The following is a 14966-nucleotide window of genomic DNA, read 5'->3' as shown; positions in this document are numbered from 1 at the left end:
TCACTATAGGCAGTAAAAATCAATTCCTTTTGATTTTTATGTAGTTTAAATTGACTTGCAGGTTAAAAGAAAAAGTTTTTTCTCGATTTCTCAAGCTGCTGCACCAACCCTGAAGTATTCCGGCTCCTTACAAGGGAGGTCCAACTCGCACTTTGAAAATTTTTAAAAAGCCTTTAGAGAGTAGCTACATAAGGATTCCGTCTGGTACAAAGTCACATTAAGCAGGACGGATGTTGTGGCGTATAACACAGGATGACAGCATTCTGTGTTTTTTATAAAAACTGCATACAGAGCATGTGCTGACCTCTGCTTCAGTGTGCATACACATTGCTAATTTTGTTCATTTAATACTAAATACTGTATGATTGCATTGTCTTCCCTGGAAGCCCCTAAGTGGTTAAAGAATACTTTCAGGTGCACTCATGCATTCATCATAGCTTTGCAAAGAGACTGGATCTGTGTGGTGGAAAGGAGAATATGACTAGCCACACTGTACCGCACAGGCCTGCTGTGCAGGACTCTCGTCCTATGTAGCCAGAAAGCATCATCCTTTTGTCCCCCACTTCGCCTCCCACTGTGATGTGTCATTCCTTGTCACCATGGTGATGCTGACTTACCCACCAACTGTGTATGACGGTCATGTATTTGCTGTGTGGATCACGTCTTGTCAACTTGTTTTTTTTAATCCCTTACATTCTGTTGACTTTTGGTTCTGCTTATCGTGTTTTTTTCTGTTGTAACATTTTTCTGTGTTTGTGTTAGCGGTATTACCACATTGTTCATTTGCTGCCGATGCTTGCTGTTTCATTGGAATGTATTGTGATGTTGCTACAATTTTGTACAATAGCACACGTCATGACAGGGCTGCTGCCTCCTTCGTGACATAAATATCTGGCAGGGACACTGGGGGCCAATTTCTGCAGCACAGCCTTTCAAGGCAGTCAGGCAGACTGCAACAGCTACTGCGTCACCATGACTTTAGACCTTCCCCTCCTCCGCCATTGGCCTTGAGTTGCGATGAGAAAAAATTAGCGTTATAGACATGGTGTCCGAACATCAAACCATGCCCGACCAAATAGCGTACTAACACGCCATGATAAAACCACCTCTTGGTAACCATCACCCCTGTGGAAAGTGCGTTAAAAGCTGGATGATAGTGGAATGTTTGCTCCTGTTCCCACAAACACTGAACATGTTTTCATGACATAAACTTGTCGATATGCTTGTAAGAATTGTGCGCATCTTTTTTATGCGGCATTGAACTTGAAACACTGCAGCACATCTCATGTTTCTGCTTTTCCTTCTCACTTGCAGAGCTTTCGTCTACCTGAGCAACCTGCTCTACCCTGTACCGCTGGTACACCGTGTTGCCATAGTAACTGAAAAAGGCGATGTGCGAGGCTTCCTACGTGTGGGGGTTCAGGCTATAGCTGGTGAGTAATGAAGGGGCTTGGTCTCTATGGTCACCATAGTTTCTTCTTGTCGTCTACAGCTTTGCACTGCCTGGTTTCAGTTCTATAGTAATATCTGTAGAAGCTGTCTGACAGACACTTCTGAATATCAATTTGAAAAGCAGCCATGGAGAAAATAAACACTCTTCTGGGTCTTATCTTTTGAGGCACAGTGTGAGATGAAATGTGTCTCTTTGTAGCTGACGAGGAGGCCCCAGACTACGGGTCCGGAGTAAGACAGTCTGGTACTGCCAAGATCTCCTTTGATGATGAATACTTCAAAAAAGTAAGTCCCAAGTCAGACAACAACTGTCGTAAAATACATACATCTGCTGTATGGGAGTGGTTTCTACCTAATAAATGTTAACTTCCCCTCACTTTTTTGTTGTCCCACCAGAAGGATTCCCCATCCACAGTTATGACCCACTCTGGCTTATCCCTGGAAGAGCTGCGCATTGTGGAGGGTCAGGGTCAGAGTTCAGAGGTCATCACCCCCTCAGAAGAGCTCAACAGAATCAACGACATGGGTGCGCCCCGTTTGCCACGCAGATTCTGACCTTGAATTCTGACCTTTTGCATTCTAACCCTGCCGAATGCAAAACAGGACGTTGAAGTGTTAGGTTATGGAAATGAGGCTTGGGGATGTGCACAAAAGCTCTTTGATGAAAGAATAGTACAAGTCTGCGCTGCAAATTATAAGCTTTGTGTAATGCTACAGTTTTATAGCCCTGAGCATGCAGATTTGGAAACACGATTCAGAGTGCCACTTGGAGTCATTCAGTGGCTCTTAACCCAAACCTTTTCCCATGGTCTTCCTCCTTTAGACCTCAAGCTAGGAAACATTCCAGAGACTAAAACGTCTTGTGACGGCCTCGCCGGCCAGTTGGAGATAGGCAGCACCTTTACCTTTCGTGTGACTGTACTCCAGACCACCGCAATCCCGCCAGAGTATGCTGACATCTTCTGCCAATTCAAGTAAGTCCTGTCTATGGCAACTTAAATGGTAATCTTTGTTTAGTGACATTGTTTTGTGGATTGTGAAAGTACGGTATCTCAATAACCTCAGCCAACATTTTATTAAACTATATGTTCTCAAATTAAAACTTGGATATTGTTTAAAGTAGTCAGGCCTTAACCCTCTCGGGTATGGAATTAAGGGTTACAGAACTGCAGAGGTTGTTACTCCAGTCCACTTCTACTTCTGCTTCAGGATTTTTAATTGGGTTCATGTCTGGAGACGCTGTCATCTTCCTGCCATGCGGTCCACTTTCCCAAGGGAGGGGATCAAACCAGCTTTAGAAAGTCACAGCACATTCATGTTTCTCTCAAATGAACCACAGCTCCCCAACGCTAGCAGTGCTAGCGTGCTGCCATTCCATGCTTGATTGTCGGCAAGGCACAATTGTGTTGACTCATTTTCAGTGGATAGTAAATGTGTCCTGCAATACAAGCTGCACATTGACTACTCTAACGTACTGTATATCCAAACAGATGATTGCTGTAATGTACGTATTGTGAGCTACTAAATGTAGCCATAAAGTAGAGTTAAAGGTCCCTTTAAGTACACTGAGAGCTGTGTTTTTCTTCAGTTTCCTGCATCGTCACGATGAAGCTTTTTCCACCGAGCCTTTGAAAAACACTGGCAAAGGCACGCCTCTGGGATTTTATCATGTCCAAAATGTGGGTATCTACTATGTTCATGCAGACATTTGAACCAGTGAATGCCCATCCTTTATTTGACACTTACTTTGTTCACTCTCTGAGTAGATTTCCGTCCAGGTGACAGAGTCTTTCGTTGAGTACATCAAGACCAAGCCCATCGTGTTCGAGGTCTTCGGCCACTACCAACAGCATCCACTGCATCAGCATGGCCAAGACCTCATCAGGTGTGTGACGGTGAATGTAATCAACTTGGAAAGGCTATAGCTAGGAGGTTTCCTTTGGTTTAAAGTTCTCATTCATTCCAACAGTCCTCCAACACCTTCTAGGAAATACTATCCAATTCCAATGCCACTGTCTAAACCCGGTAAGGCTGTTTCTTCATCATATATTGAAGCCTGTCACCATCCTTTTCTTTTGTCCTGTCAGCATGCTTCATCTTTCTCCTGCTTTTCTTTCACCGTTTGCTTCATTTGGATTTGATCCTCTTATGTGGTCCACTGCCACCCCAGACCATACTCGAAAGATAGAGTTGGTCCGCTACCTGATGAGCGGCTATGTGAACGGCAAAGTGCTGGACACGCTGTCGGAGCACGCCAATGCCCTTGCCTCGTCCGCTGTGGCCAGCCTCGAAGATGAGGCTGACCAGCTCTCACACTTCCCCTTCCTCCCGGTGCCCGATGACCCTGTGTTCATTGTGCCCAGGCACCATGGTCAGTGTAGTGGGGTACCTTACAGTCCAGGCATTCGGTGGTGCTGTGTGTGCTGATTACACCAGTGCTGTGCTTTGCTCCAGTTGTAGTCTTCATCCTGCAGTTTAAGCACAATAAAGCCTTGTATTTGTGTGATGAACCTTGCCGTAGATCTCTGTAGTCCTCTCTCTGTGCCGTTGTTTACTACAGACCGCCCTGCACTCCCCTCCAGCCCATTCTACTGCATTTGTAGCATCCTAAAGCTAAACGTCTAGTAATGTCTAGTAATTGTAGCTTCAGAGATTTTGTGGCTGCTCTACTTTTCATGTTGAAAAGCATTTTTGTCACCACCCTGAATATAAAGGAGTTGCATGGCTGTTTGCCTTTAAGATGGAGGTCTTTAAACAGCACTGTAATCCCAATGTAGATCCTGTCAGGAGTGGATTAGTCTTACATTTAGCTTCCCACACTGAGTCAATTCGTCTACCTGAGTATTTCTAGATATGTCAGTGGCGTGTCATATTTCAAGTGAAATTAATTATTTGCTTTTACCTTTAAATGTTTGCTTTAATGTATGTGTTTCAAATGTTGGCACAATCAGACTTGTTTGCTCATGTGTCCTTCATCCCATCGTCAATACTCAATAGCTCACCTGCATTTACATTCTGTGGCTGTAATTTTATGTTAATGAGTGTGTGTGTGTGTGTGTCAGTTCCAGCCACCAAGTTGAACACCATCACCAAGTCCAACTTGGGCCAGTGTGTCAGCAAATATGATCTACTTGTCTGGTTTGAGATCAGCGAGCTGGAACCCACGGGAGAGTGAGTTTTTCTTTTTCTTCTAAATCCATACGTTGCACAACATATGACTTCATGTCGTTAAATATTTTCACTCATACGTGTTGATAATTCTCCAAAAGTAGAATGTAACACAACTGTTATGATTTTGGCATAGCTGTGCCAAAGTTTATTTTCTCCCTGGGGAAACCAGTTGTAGTTCACACATTCCATTTTATTTGGCATTGTGTTAACCTGGCTTACAAATACCATTACATTACCCAATGTTTTTTTTTTAATTCAAATAAAACAGCATACAAAACCAATGAGGATTTCCCTTACGGATACGGATAATTGACAGCTGTACTTGTTTCATACTCAGAATCAGCAAAATAACATATTCTAACAACATTTGTAGGTCAGAAAGTGGAAAAAGCATGACAGGTCCCTTTTAAGTCGTAAGGTGGTATTACTACGGACTAACTGTCATCTGTTTACAACCTTTTAGCATACTTTTCATATGTGTTCACACAAACATCTACAGTGTCTGTACTCAGGATTACCTGTCACCCCCACAGGTACATTCCAGCCATAGTGGACCACAGTGGTGGCCTGCCTTGCCATGGCACTTACCTGCTGCACCAGGTACTCTTTTCATTCTACGTTGACATACAGTAAATGTCTTGTTTCCACCCAAAAAAATATCAAAATCAATAACGCTACGGATTCTAAGCTGCTGTCATCTTATGCTGCAGGGGATCCAGCGGAGGATCACAGTGACTCTCATTCATGAGAAGGGTAGCGAGCTGCACTGGAAGGATGTCCGCGAGTTGGTTGTGGGTAAGCATTGCGTCAGAGTGGGTACTGGTTCAGCTAAAAAAAGATTTGTGTAAATAATGATTCGGTTCATGTCGCAATTAGTGGTTGTGATACGATTCAAGGACGATATTGGTTCATTTGGCACAGTACGATCCGAGCAACTTCAGTTCAGTCCATTTTTTGTCAAACATTCAACCAGTCTGACTGTGAAATAAAGACCTGCATACTGGACAGCGCAGGTGAAGGTTCCTACATTCCCGTTGTTTTTTGTTTGGGAAGGCTCCTAATGTGCTGTCCATTGTTGAATTTGTGCTGAAGATGCATCATTCGCCATGACGTCGCAGCCATTCTGTTTACGTATGTGTTCCACAACGGATGAAGATGCGAGGGCCGCAGCCATTTTCGTTCTTCCCTCGATAATAGCGATTGGGATTCACTGGGCCATACTGTGTCCTTCCAGGTCGAATAAGGAACAAGGCGGAAGTGGATGACAGCGCTGCTGATGCCGTCCTGTCCCTCAACATCATCTCCGCAAAAAACATCAAATCATCCCACAATTCCAACAGGTATGCTGGGCACAGATTTCCATGTGTCAGACAGTTTGGTACCTGTAGTAGGTTGAATTGAAAATATCACTTTACCACCACGTAGGCCCGCCTCAAATTGTATTCACTCTGTTGTAATACATTGTTATACTGCCGTATCTTTTTCTTATGATATTCAGAATGGTAAAGGGTACGTGTTGAATACAGGAAGTGAACAAATATATTAGTCATTGCTGTAAACAGAGAGGGGTAGGTAAGACACTCACATGCCACACTTGGGGACACGTGTCACACATCGTCCGGAGTCGTGGCACACAACCAAAGTTCCTCCTGCACGCTCCCAAATCCGTATGGAGGCGGTACTCATCCCCACACTTTGCCCACATTTACATGTACATTTTCAAGTACAGCGTGATGGGACCGGGGCTTTATAGCCGCTGCGCGAATTGTATGTGACGTAACATGCCTGCGTATGGAGATGTAAATCTGCATTTCCAGTGAATTAACACGGTGTGTATATGACGGTGGTGTGTGTATAAGTGTGACGTGTTCCTGTGTTACATTTGCATGACCATTTCCTGTTCATTTGCTCCATTGTCTCCATAGCCTGATTCTGTATGCTTCTCTTTTTTTCCTGTGCATTCTTTCCTCCTCTTGCTGCTGCTGGACTCTTTGTGCTCAGGCTTTGTATTGATAAGGATATTGATAGGTATTAGTAGAGAGCAGAAAACATAAGGTCCTTTCTTCCCGAAAGAATGTTATGCTTCCATTCATATCATTAGGTTTCTATACAGTATATGTGTTTGTTGGTATTGCATTTTTATTGCATTATGTTGGCCTTTATTTGTATTTGGTGTCATTCTATACACTGTCTGTTGAATCAAAAAGTCACACAGGCGTGCATTTTATGTCATTGCTTTTTTGGAATATGTCCCTGCCGTCAGGAAGTACATTGATGGGGAAACCTGCTGATTTATGTCGTATAGTTAATAAGCCGTATGACCTCCTCATGGGCTCATAACTGAAAGAACCCACTAAAATCAAGCCAAGATCATAACACCATCCTCCTTTGTAGCGAAGGCCCTGGAATTACAGGTCTATCTATCACTGGAGCCGTCTCCCATTTACCTGATGTGCCTGTTACTCTGGAATAGGCACAATATGACCATTATTCCATTCCTCTGGAGTTCAATCCTTCCGCCCACTGGGGTTAAATGTGCAGCCAGCCGCAACATATTTAATGCATGCATTATCCAACAGACAGTGTATACACAAGTAAAGGTGATCATGTGCAAAATCAACCCTTTGTTGTGTTTGTTTAGTTTGTCTTTCTCATTAGGATGCACTCGTATTTTCCCCTTAGATGTATTTTAAGAGGTCAAGGTCTGACAGTTTTGCAGTAATATTCTGTATGTAGTGTTTTGTTGGTCAACATTGACATACTAAGTTTTGGTCTGCAGTTAAATAAAAGGTGAGTGGAGCCAGACATGGGGAGTTTAGGTTGCCATCGCTCTGTGCATAAGAGCACCCCCTGCTGCAGAAAATGTGCTTCACAATTGCAGCAGACTGGTTAGCTTAAGAGGCAGGAGCGGCCCTTCCCAGTGTAGCATCCTAGGCAGGCTTTTATATGGCGTGCCCCTCCATCTGCTATGTCCATACTCTTACAACAGAAGTGGCTGCAGGGAGACTTAGTATTTAGTATTATCATTTGTACTCATTCATTCATTGGCCATTGCTCCACATGGAATCAATGTGAGCGTTTCCATTTTAAGAGTTAATTACTTCTTTGGGGCCAACCGGCTCTGGAGCCATGGTCAGAAATCTGTTTTCAAACAACACGTTAAAGCCATAAACCTGCTGTTTTGCAGGCTTCCTGCCTGCCACCGAGCTTGCTGCACCTTCTGGCACAGTATTGTTTTATCTTCTTGTGAAATGTGTCAGTGCCACCTTACTGCACAGTGTTGACTAGTTCTTCACTCACCGCACACAAATGGCTCTGCAAGGGAATGGTGTCTGCCTCTGACTTGTATTGTCACCTCTTAGTCCAAGACTTGACCTGTCTTGCATTTTGAGTTGTTGTGTTCTCCTGCAGGACCTTCTACCGCTTTGAGGCAGTGTGGGATAGCTCCCTGCACAACTCCCTCCTGCTAAACCGAGTCACTCCATATGGAGAGAAGATCTACATGACGCTGTCGGCATATCTGGAGGTACGCCACAACGCCCTGCATTCTATCACCTTGCCATTAACTGCTCGTTTTGAAATGTGCCACCGGTTTCGTCTGCGTAGCTCGATCATTGCATCCAGCCTGCCATTATCACCAAAGACGTCTGCATGGTCTTCTACTCCCGGGACGCCAAGATCTCCCCTCCCCGTTCCCTCAGGAACCTATTTGGGAGTGGATACTCCAAAACGCCAGACTGGTAAGTTTGCAAGCTGCTTTTACTGTCATTTACTGTAACTGTAATGTAATTGTACTCCTACTCACAGCAACCGAGTGACCGGAATCTATGAGTTGAGTTTGTGCAAGATGTCTGACTCTGGAAGTCCAGGTGAGCAGTCTGAGCATTGTCCAGAAGTAATATGCAACAGGCTACAATTCTACCAAGGGTGCCAAACGGAGATTTGGCTTGTGAACTGCAGGCATGCAGCGCAGGAGGAGGAAGGTTTTGGACACATCGGTGGCGTATGTGCGTGGTGAGGAGAACTTGGCAGGTTGGAGGCCGAGAGGAGACAGCCTCATCCTGGAGCACCAGTGGGAGCTAGAGAAAATGGAGCAGCTTCAGGAGGTACAAGGTTTAAATATGAAAAAAGATGTTGCAGTTCCTTTTGGAACACAGTTGTTCCCTTCTCGTTTCTAGGTGGAGAAGACACGCCACCTCCTGCTGCTGAGAGACAAGCTGGGAGAAACCACTCCTTTGGGAACTGCGCCCACCACGAAGTCGCTGAGCGAGTTACTGTCTCCATGCCTGAGCTCAGGCTCATTGTCCACCTCCACCTCCATCTCCTCACAGATCTCCAGCACCACCTTTGAAAGCGCCATCACGCCCAGTGAGAGCAGCGGCTACGACTCTGCTGATATCGAGAGCCTAGTCGATCGTGAGAAGGAGCTGGCCACTAAAGTGAGAACACGTGTGACATATTGATTGTAAAATCATTGGGGATGGGCATATCAAGACATTTCCTAATATTTGTATGTTCCTTCAAATCCGGATCACACACAGCACACCTAAATAATGTTTGTAGATACAGCAGATAGGCCGCAATTGTCTGTAAGCCGCGGTGTCCGTGTTGCATCATGGGAGACTCACACTTTAAACCTTGCAATCCTACCTACGTACATATGCTCGTTCCCAGCATCACTCGTTAGCTCCCGTGAGACCCTTTTTTAATCAACAGCTGCCGCAGTCCCAGCAGACACGAAATTCCTCATGAGCAACACATTTCCTACGTGTTCTTAATGTACTCAAGGCTTTTCCCACACTTTTGTTGCTGTGAGCTAACAGTTGTCACCATCCTTGTACGTAGTGCCTCCGCCTCCTGACTCACACCTTCAACAGTGAGTACAACCAGCTGGTGACCAGCATCAGCGACTGCAAGGTGAGACATGTCACAGGCCCACCACAACGTTGCTGTCAAATGCCGTGGTACACCGTCGTCAACGTCCGTCTTCCCTTCTCAGCTCTCCGACATCTCCCCAATTGGACGCGACCTGTCAGTCACCAGCTTCAGCAGTGCCACCCTCACGCCTTCCTCAACCTGCCCGTCTCTGTCAGACTCCCGCTGTGGCTCTGTGGAACAGAAGTAATGATTTTACAGTCTACATGTTCTGTTTTCATCAGCATCAGGCTCAGGTTTCCTTTAAAACGCTGCAAGCACCTCTGATGTGTGATTTCGTCCCCAGGACACCAGAGAACTGCTCCCGTGCGTCCAGCCCCTCCTGCTCGGATTATGAAAACTTCCCAATGGTTCCTACGCTGGAGACGTCCTACCTCGCACGTGCTGGGAAGAATGAATTTCTCAACTTGGTGCCTGATATTGAAGAAATGAGGCCAGGGTGAGAGCTGCCACGCTGAATGAAGATGACGCGGTTGAAGGGATGAAGGCTAAATAATATACAATAGAAGATTGACACGCGGCCTTCTGTTTGCCTCCATCAGAGCCGTCGTGTCCAAGAAGGGTTTCCTGAGCTTCATGGAGCCACGGTCCAACTCATGGGTCAAACACTTTGTGGTCGTGCGGCGGCCTTACGTCTTCATCTACAACAGTGATAAGGACCCAGTGGAGCGAGGTGTCCTCAACCTTTCCACAGCGCAGGTGGAATACAGCGAAGACCAGCAGGCCATGATCAAGGTCGATTTTCTAGTCACTAAATCAATTAGCCAGTATCATTAGGCAATTGCTATATTAGCGTTACTACTGTATCGTGGTTCATATCTTCATTAATACCATTACCACCAATATGTCTGACTGTTTCAGTAATACCTTGTCCTCCCCATCATGATCCTCTATAACCATCATTAGCCACGTTTACATGAGGAGTTTTTCTCTTTCCGAATGACCTTTCCGAAAACAATGGTATACATGGAAAAGAATATTCCAATCTCTTGTCTACATGCACCGCTATAATCAAACAGAATAGTCAATAGGGCATGCCCAGTAAAACGTAAACATCAACATCAGGTGATACCGACTTTCCCGAGTTTTTCTTTCACTTGTTGGAATAACTCCGTATTGACAGTTTTTCCTTTGTCCAGTCTTGAAATTAGTTTGGATCAAAAACAAACTTTCCGCAGCAGTCCAGTGCCGATTGTTGGCCTCCATTTTTAAAACTGAAGAACGTCTGGAGCTGCGTGTTACATCATTTCTGAGCATATGCTGAAAGAACACCCCCGGGATAAATTTAAACATCTTGCTAATATTTTATCATTAAACTGCGGACATGTTTTATATAGATGTATATTTTCTAAACCGAATGCAATTGGAGTATTTGGGTCCATGTATACGGGGCTATTGACATTTGCTGATGTAGTCCTGTTGGTTCCTCTTGTTCTGTTATTGTCATTACAATTCTTCTTTTTGTTGTTCTAGACTCTCCATTTATTGTCCCCCTCTTGTCCCCCACTCCTCCTTTTCTTTTTTTTCCTCTTTTCAATCCCCTCCTGCTCCGGTCTGGCGCTCCAAATGTGCATAACCAGAAAACATCAAATAAAGCCGAATAATATTCTATTTAACTGGGAAGGTGTAGCTTACACTTTTCCCTGACAGAGCAAATGCGTTTAGCATGTAAGGGCATTTAGATCCATAATAGGATCTGCCCCAGCGGCTGGACAGGTAGAATAAGAAGTCAAATCATTGTCTTACGTCACAGTATTCATTCTGCATTGACAAGTGACATTCCTGTGTTTCTGACAGACACCAAACACGTTTGCTGTGTGCACCAAGCACAGAGGAATTCTCCTGCAGGCCAACAACGAGAAGGACATGAACGACTGGCTGTATGCATTCAACCCCCTGCTGGCGGGAACGATAAGGTACACCCACCGGTATCATACTTGAAGGCGGAAATAAAGTAACTCTTCCTCACTTTTCTCTGGTGACCACCTGATACCTCCCCTTAGGTCCAAGTTGGCAAGGAGACGTAGCGGCCTCATCAAGAACTGAAGGGGGGACACCACAAGCTCCAGTCTTTCTAAAACAAATGAAAAAAGAAAATCCCTTTGAGCATAGCAAGCGTTCTAACACCTGTCAATCATTGTGAATCTCTTTTCAGTAGATTTGCAGTTTAAGTCTCCTTTCTTGCAACTAAATCTTTGTCAAAAGAAACATGCCGCCTATTTCTATCCTCTGTTTCCTTCTCAGCTTTTGGTCCTTTTCTTTCTTCACAACAACATTTTGTTGGCTTTGCTGTCGCCCCCCATCCCCCCAGTCCCTTAACTAGTAGCATGTGGTTCTAGTCTACTTGTGTGCACGATTCGGGCAGAAAATGTTTGTCAGGCCATGAACTTTCCGTTTGTCAATCACATGATTATGTTCATCAGTGTTTTTGTCTTATGTTTTTATTGCATTTGTTTATTGTTAGAATAATAGCCACATATTAACAGCAGCACCCCATAGTTTGCTTACTAAAAACACAAAATGTCCAATGAAGTCATGAAGGGAACATATGATACGTATAATCTCTCAAAGGGACTTTGGCAAAGCAACAAATCTTGGAGAACCAAAGTGTTTTTTGGAATTTGCTTTCTAACGTAGATGCGAGGCCTCAGCGCCTCTACTATCTCCATAATGATGCTTAAACATTGGAAACATTCATACTAATCAGCGTGAAGGCCACCATGAGCTTCCTTAGCTCTGGTGTTCATAAGAATCGTAACCATCTCTGTCTTTCTGTGAGTGATAACTAACAATCATGCATGGATGAAAAAAATGTTGAAGAATATTATTTCAGGAAGGATGATGATGAGGAGGATCTAGCGACTATACGTGTCACACAACTAACTGGTCTGAGATCAGCTAGAGCCTTTGGCTCTCAGCATGCTTTTTGCATTTTTTTTCTTGGTGCATTTTCAAATGAAGCAGAATGGGGAAGGGTGCACCCAGTCCGTCACCGTGTCAGTAAAACCACAGGTTATATTCATTCCTCTAGGTTGCTGTTGTTTCTTTCTTTTAACAGGGATGTTTTATACAACATGTTTAACACGAGCATTTCTTTTAACTTTATTTTGCACATGTAAACACAATATAGCCAGACAAGGCCGTTAGTGTATTTTTTTAATTAATAGCACATATCAAAGCTACACCGGATGGCTGTACTCAAACTGGTTGTTGTATTTGAATATTTGAAAGAAGAGATATTAAGGGAGAAAATACACACAATTTCTTTATCCATGCTATCGCTTCGGTTGTTAAGGGTGCAGACTCTGGCCAGCCAACCAGTAGGAAGACATTTGCATGGAATTGAAGGTCACGGGTGCAAAGATGTGTTACAAGCACTATTGGGTTTCCTCTAAAGTCGTCAGGATGTTTTTGTCCACAGGTCAGCCAGCCTGTTGGACATTAGATCTGATCACTAATGAGAAACCTTTTTGCATTCTCTATATTTCTTGCTAGAGCAGATATTTTTTCACCTGAGTGGCTAATTTGCAGAGTTTTCTGATTTTAGATTGTGTATTTATTGTTTGCAATGTATATATTAGTTTGCAGATCTTTGCACATATGAATAAAAAGGTTCAACTAACTGATTTGGATTTTGGTCTGCGCGGTTAGTTGCTCTTTAACCAAAAGGTGGCATGGCAGTCGAATGTACCGTAAAGATGTGTGTATGTCCAGCCAAAAGGGAAAAAAAGAAGAAACATGCAGTCTATTGTTCCTCGTTTGGGACCCTGACTAGCATTGGTGCTTCCTTTTTCATGAGAAAGGTATTGGAGCAAAAGTCTGCCTGGGATTGCAAGTCTATTTACTCTCTCCTCATGCTAACCAGCCACAAGGTCTTTATTTGTCTTATATCAGGGAATATTATAAAGGGTAGCTAGTGATATCTAGGATGACCAATATGTCATTGTTTGTGCTTCATCACCTGGACACATCTCCATTGATGCCTTTTCAACAGAACAAGCTTCCCCTCTTGACAATTACTTTGGAGTCGCCAAAGGTTTTTTTTCCCCCCAAAAGACGGCAACCATTAACACTGTACATGTTTTTTGTTTTCATACTTATTTTGTAAATATCTGTGTTGTATGGAGCTTGAATTAAAATAAATGTAAATATGTTTACTGTATTTGTAATAATTATAATCCATTCGCTGTATAGCGTATAGATGTGTCATGCAGATATCCTAATAATAATCTGTGTACGTTAATCCTGCACCATTGATCTGTTTAGTGAATGAGGAAACAATAAAAGCGCAATTAGCAGAACTTGTGATGCCTCTTGCTTTTCTTTGGGGGTGTCCTGTGTGGGCATGACAGGTTTGGCTTGTACAGTAGAAGCATCGGCTGTTATACTGGAATCTCATTTGGATGTAGGACGTTCTCACTAACTGCTCACGTAAAATGTAAGATACAAGTGTTATATTAGTGTTTAGGGCAAAGGGTAGCAGAAACATGATTGGGTTTTTTTTTTGTTTTTTTTTTAAGTGGCCAAGCGTCTCACTTTGAGAGACCTGACCCCAGACCTGACCCCAGACGGCCCAGAAAGGTCAAGGGTTTATCAATGATCAGTTAAAATTCATTTTCTACCGCTTATCCTCACGAGGATCGCGGGGTGCTGGAGCCTATACCAGCTGTCTTCAGGGGAGAAGTGGAGTACACCCTAGACTGGCCAATCACAGGGCACATATAGACAAACAACCTATGGACAATTTGGAGTGGCCAATTAACCTAGCATGTTTTTGAAACGGAGGAGTCCCCAGAATAAATCCACGCATGCACGGGAAGAACCAACTGGGTGGAGGGTGGAATTGAACTCGGGTCTCTTAGCTTTGTGGCATGAGCGCTGACCACTCGTCCACCGTGCAGCCCACTTGAAATCATTTGGCGTGATGAGTTAGAGACAACTAAATTATGCGTGACGATCGCATAGACTCGAGAGCTGAATAAAGTATTTTTTCCAAGTTAAAATATTACCCCACTTGTGTTTAAAGTCCTAATTTTTTTCCACAGCGCCTCCCCTGGTACCTCCGTGTGCATCGCCATTCTATCAATGCATCCATTGATCCATATTACTCAATAATACAATGCTTATAAAGGCTAAGACATGAACATCACCTCACATGCATTAGTTCCCAAGACTCAATGTCTTGTCTGAGCAGCCATCACAGTTCCTGGAGGATTCAACCACTGAGAGTTCTGAAATGATAACGATTCTGATAACGATAATGAAGAACAAATGCTAGAATTATAAATGTTCTCAATTTTCAGCCTTAAAATCAATGACCTCCGCTGACGTAACAAGTGACAACCGATTCGTCCAATAACAGAAGGGATCTCTCGGCTCAGGATTTTTGGCCAATGAAATGTCTGGAC

General features: G+C 43.8%; 1 protein-coding gene across 22 annotated transcripts in view; it reads left to right on the top strand.

The window, feature by feature from the left end:
• kif1b (kinesin family member 1B) overlaps positions 1-13872 on the top strand; it is a 49938-nt gene extending 36066 nt beyond the window's left edge. For 10 of the 22 annotated variants that reach the window (XM_058083186.1, XM_058083190.1, XM_058083187.1 and 7 more), the window contains 24 exons: positions 1315-1433; positions 1652-1737; positions 1849-1978; positions 2276-2426; positions 3041-3131; positions 3219-3337; positions 3422-3477; positions 3623-3823; positions 4515-4623; positions 5157-5223; positions 5334-5418; positions 5858-5963; positions 6625-6651; positions 8035-8149; positions 8230-8363; positions 8431-8492; positions 8584-8729; positions 8802-9062; positions 9469-9540; positions 9623-9744; positions 9845-9997; positions 10101-10293; positions 11356-11474; positions 11562-13872. In XM_058083186.1, the coding sequence (XP_057939169.1) occupies positions 1315-1433; positions 1652-1737; positions 1849-1978; positions 2276-2426; positions 3041-3131; positions 3219-3337; positions 3422-3477; positions 3623-3823; positions 4515-4623; positions 5157-5223; positions 5334-5418; positions 5858-5963; positions 6625-6651; positions 8035-8149; positions 8230-8363; positions 8431-8492; positions 8584-8729; positions 8802-9062; positions 9469-9540; positions 9623-9744; positions 9845-9997; positions 10101-10293; positions 11356-11474; positions 11562-11604 (2767 nt within the window). In that variant the 3' untranslated portion in view covers positions 11605-13872. The remainder of the gene's footprint in view (positions 1-1314; positions 1434-1651; positions 1738-1848; positions 1979-2275; positions 2427-3040; positions 3132-3218; positions 3338-3421; positions 3478-3622; positions 3824-4514; positions 4624-5156; positions 5224-5333; positions 5419-5857; positions 5964-6624; positions 6652-8034; positions 8150-8229; positions 8364-8430; positions 8493-8583; positions 8730-8801; positions 9063-9468; positions 9541-9622; positions 9745-9844; positions 9998-10100; positions 10294-11355; positions 11475-11561) is intronic. The other 12 variants (XM_058083200.1, XM_058083199.1, XM_058083197.1 and 9 more) reach the window with 6 other exon arrangements.
• The last annotated feature ends 1094 nt before the right edge of the window (positions 13873-14966 follow it).

This window comes from Doryrhamphus excisus, chromosome 10, assembly GCF_030265055.1.
Source record: "Doryrhamphus excisus isolate RoL2022-K1 chromosome 10, RoL_Dexc_1.0, whole genome shotgun sequence".
NCBI lineage: Eukaryota > Metazoa > Chordata > Actinopteri > Syngnathiformes > Syngnathidae > Doryrhamphus > Doryrhamphus excisus.
This window is presented reverse-complemented; position numbering and strand designations above follow the sequence as displayed.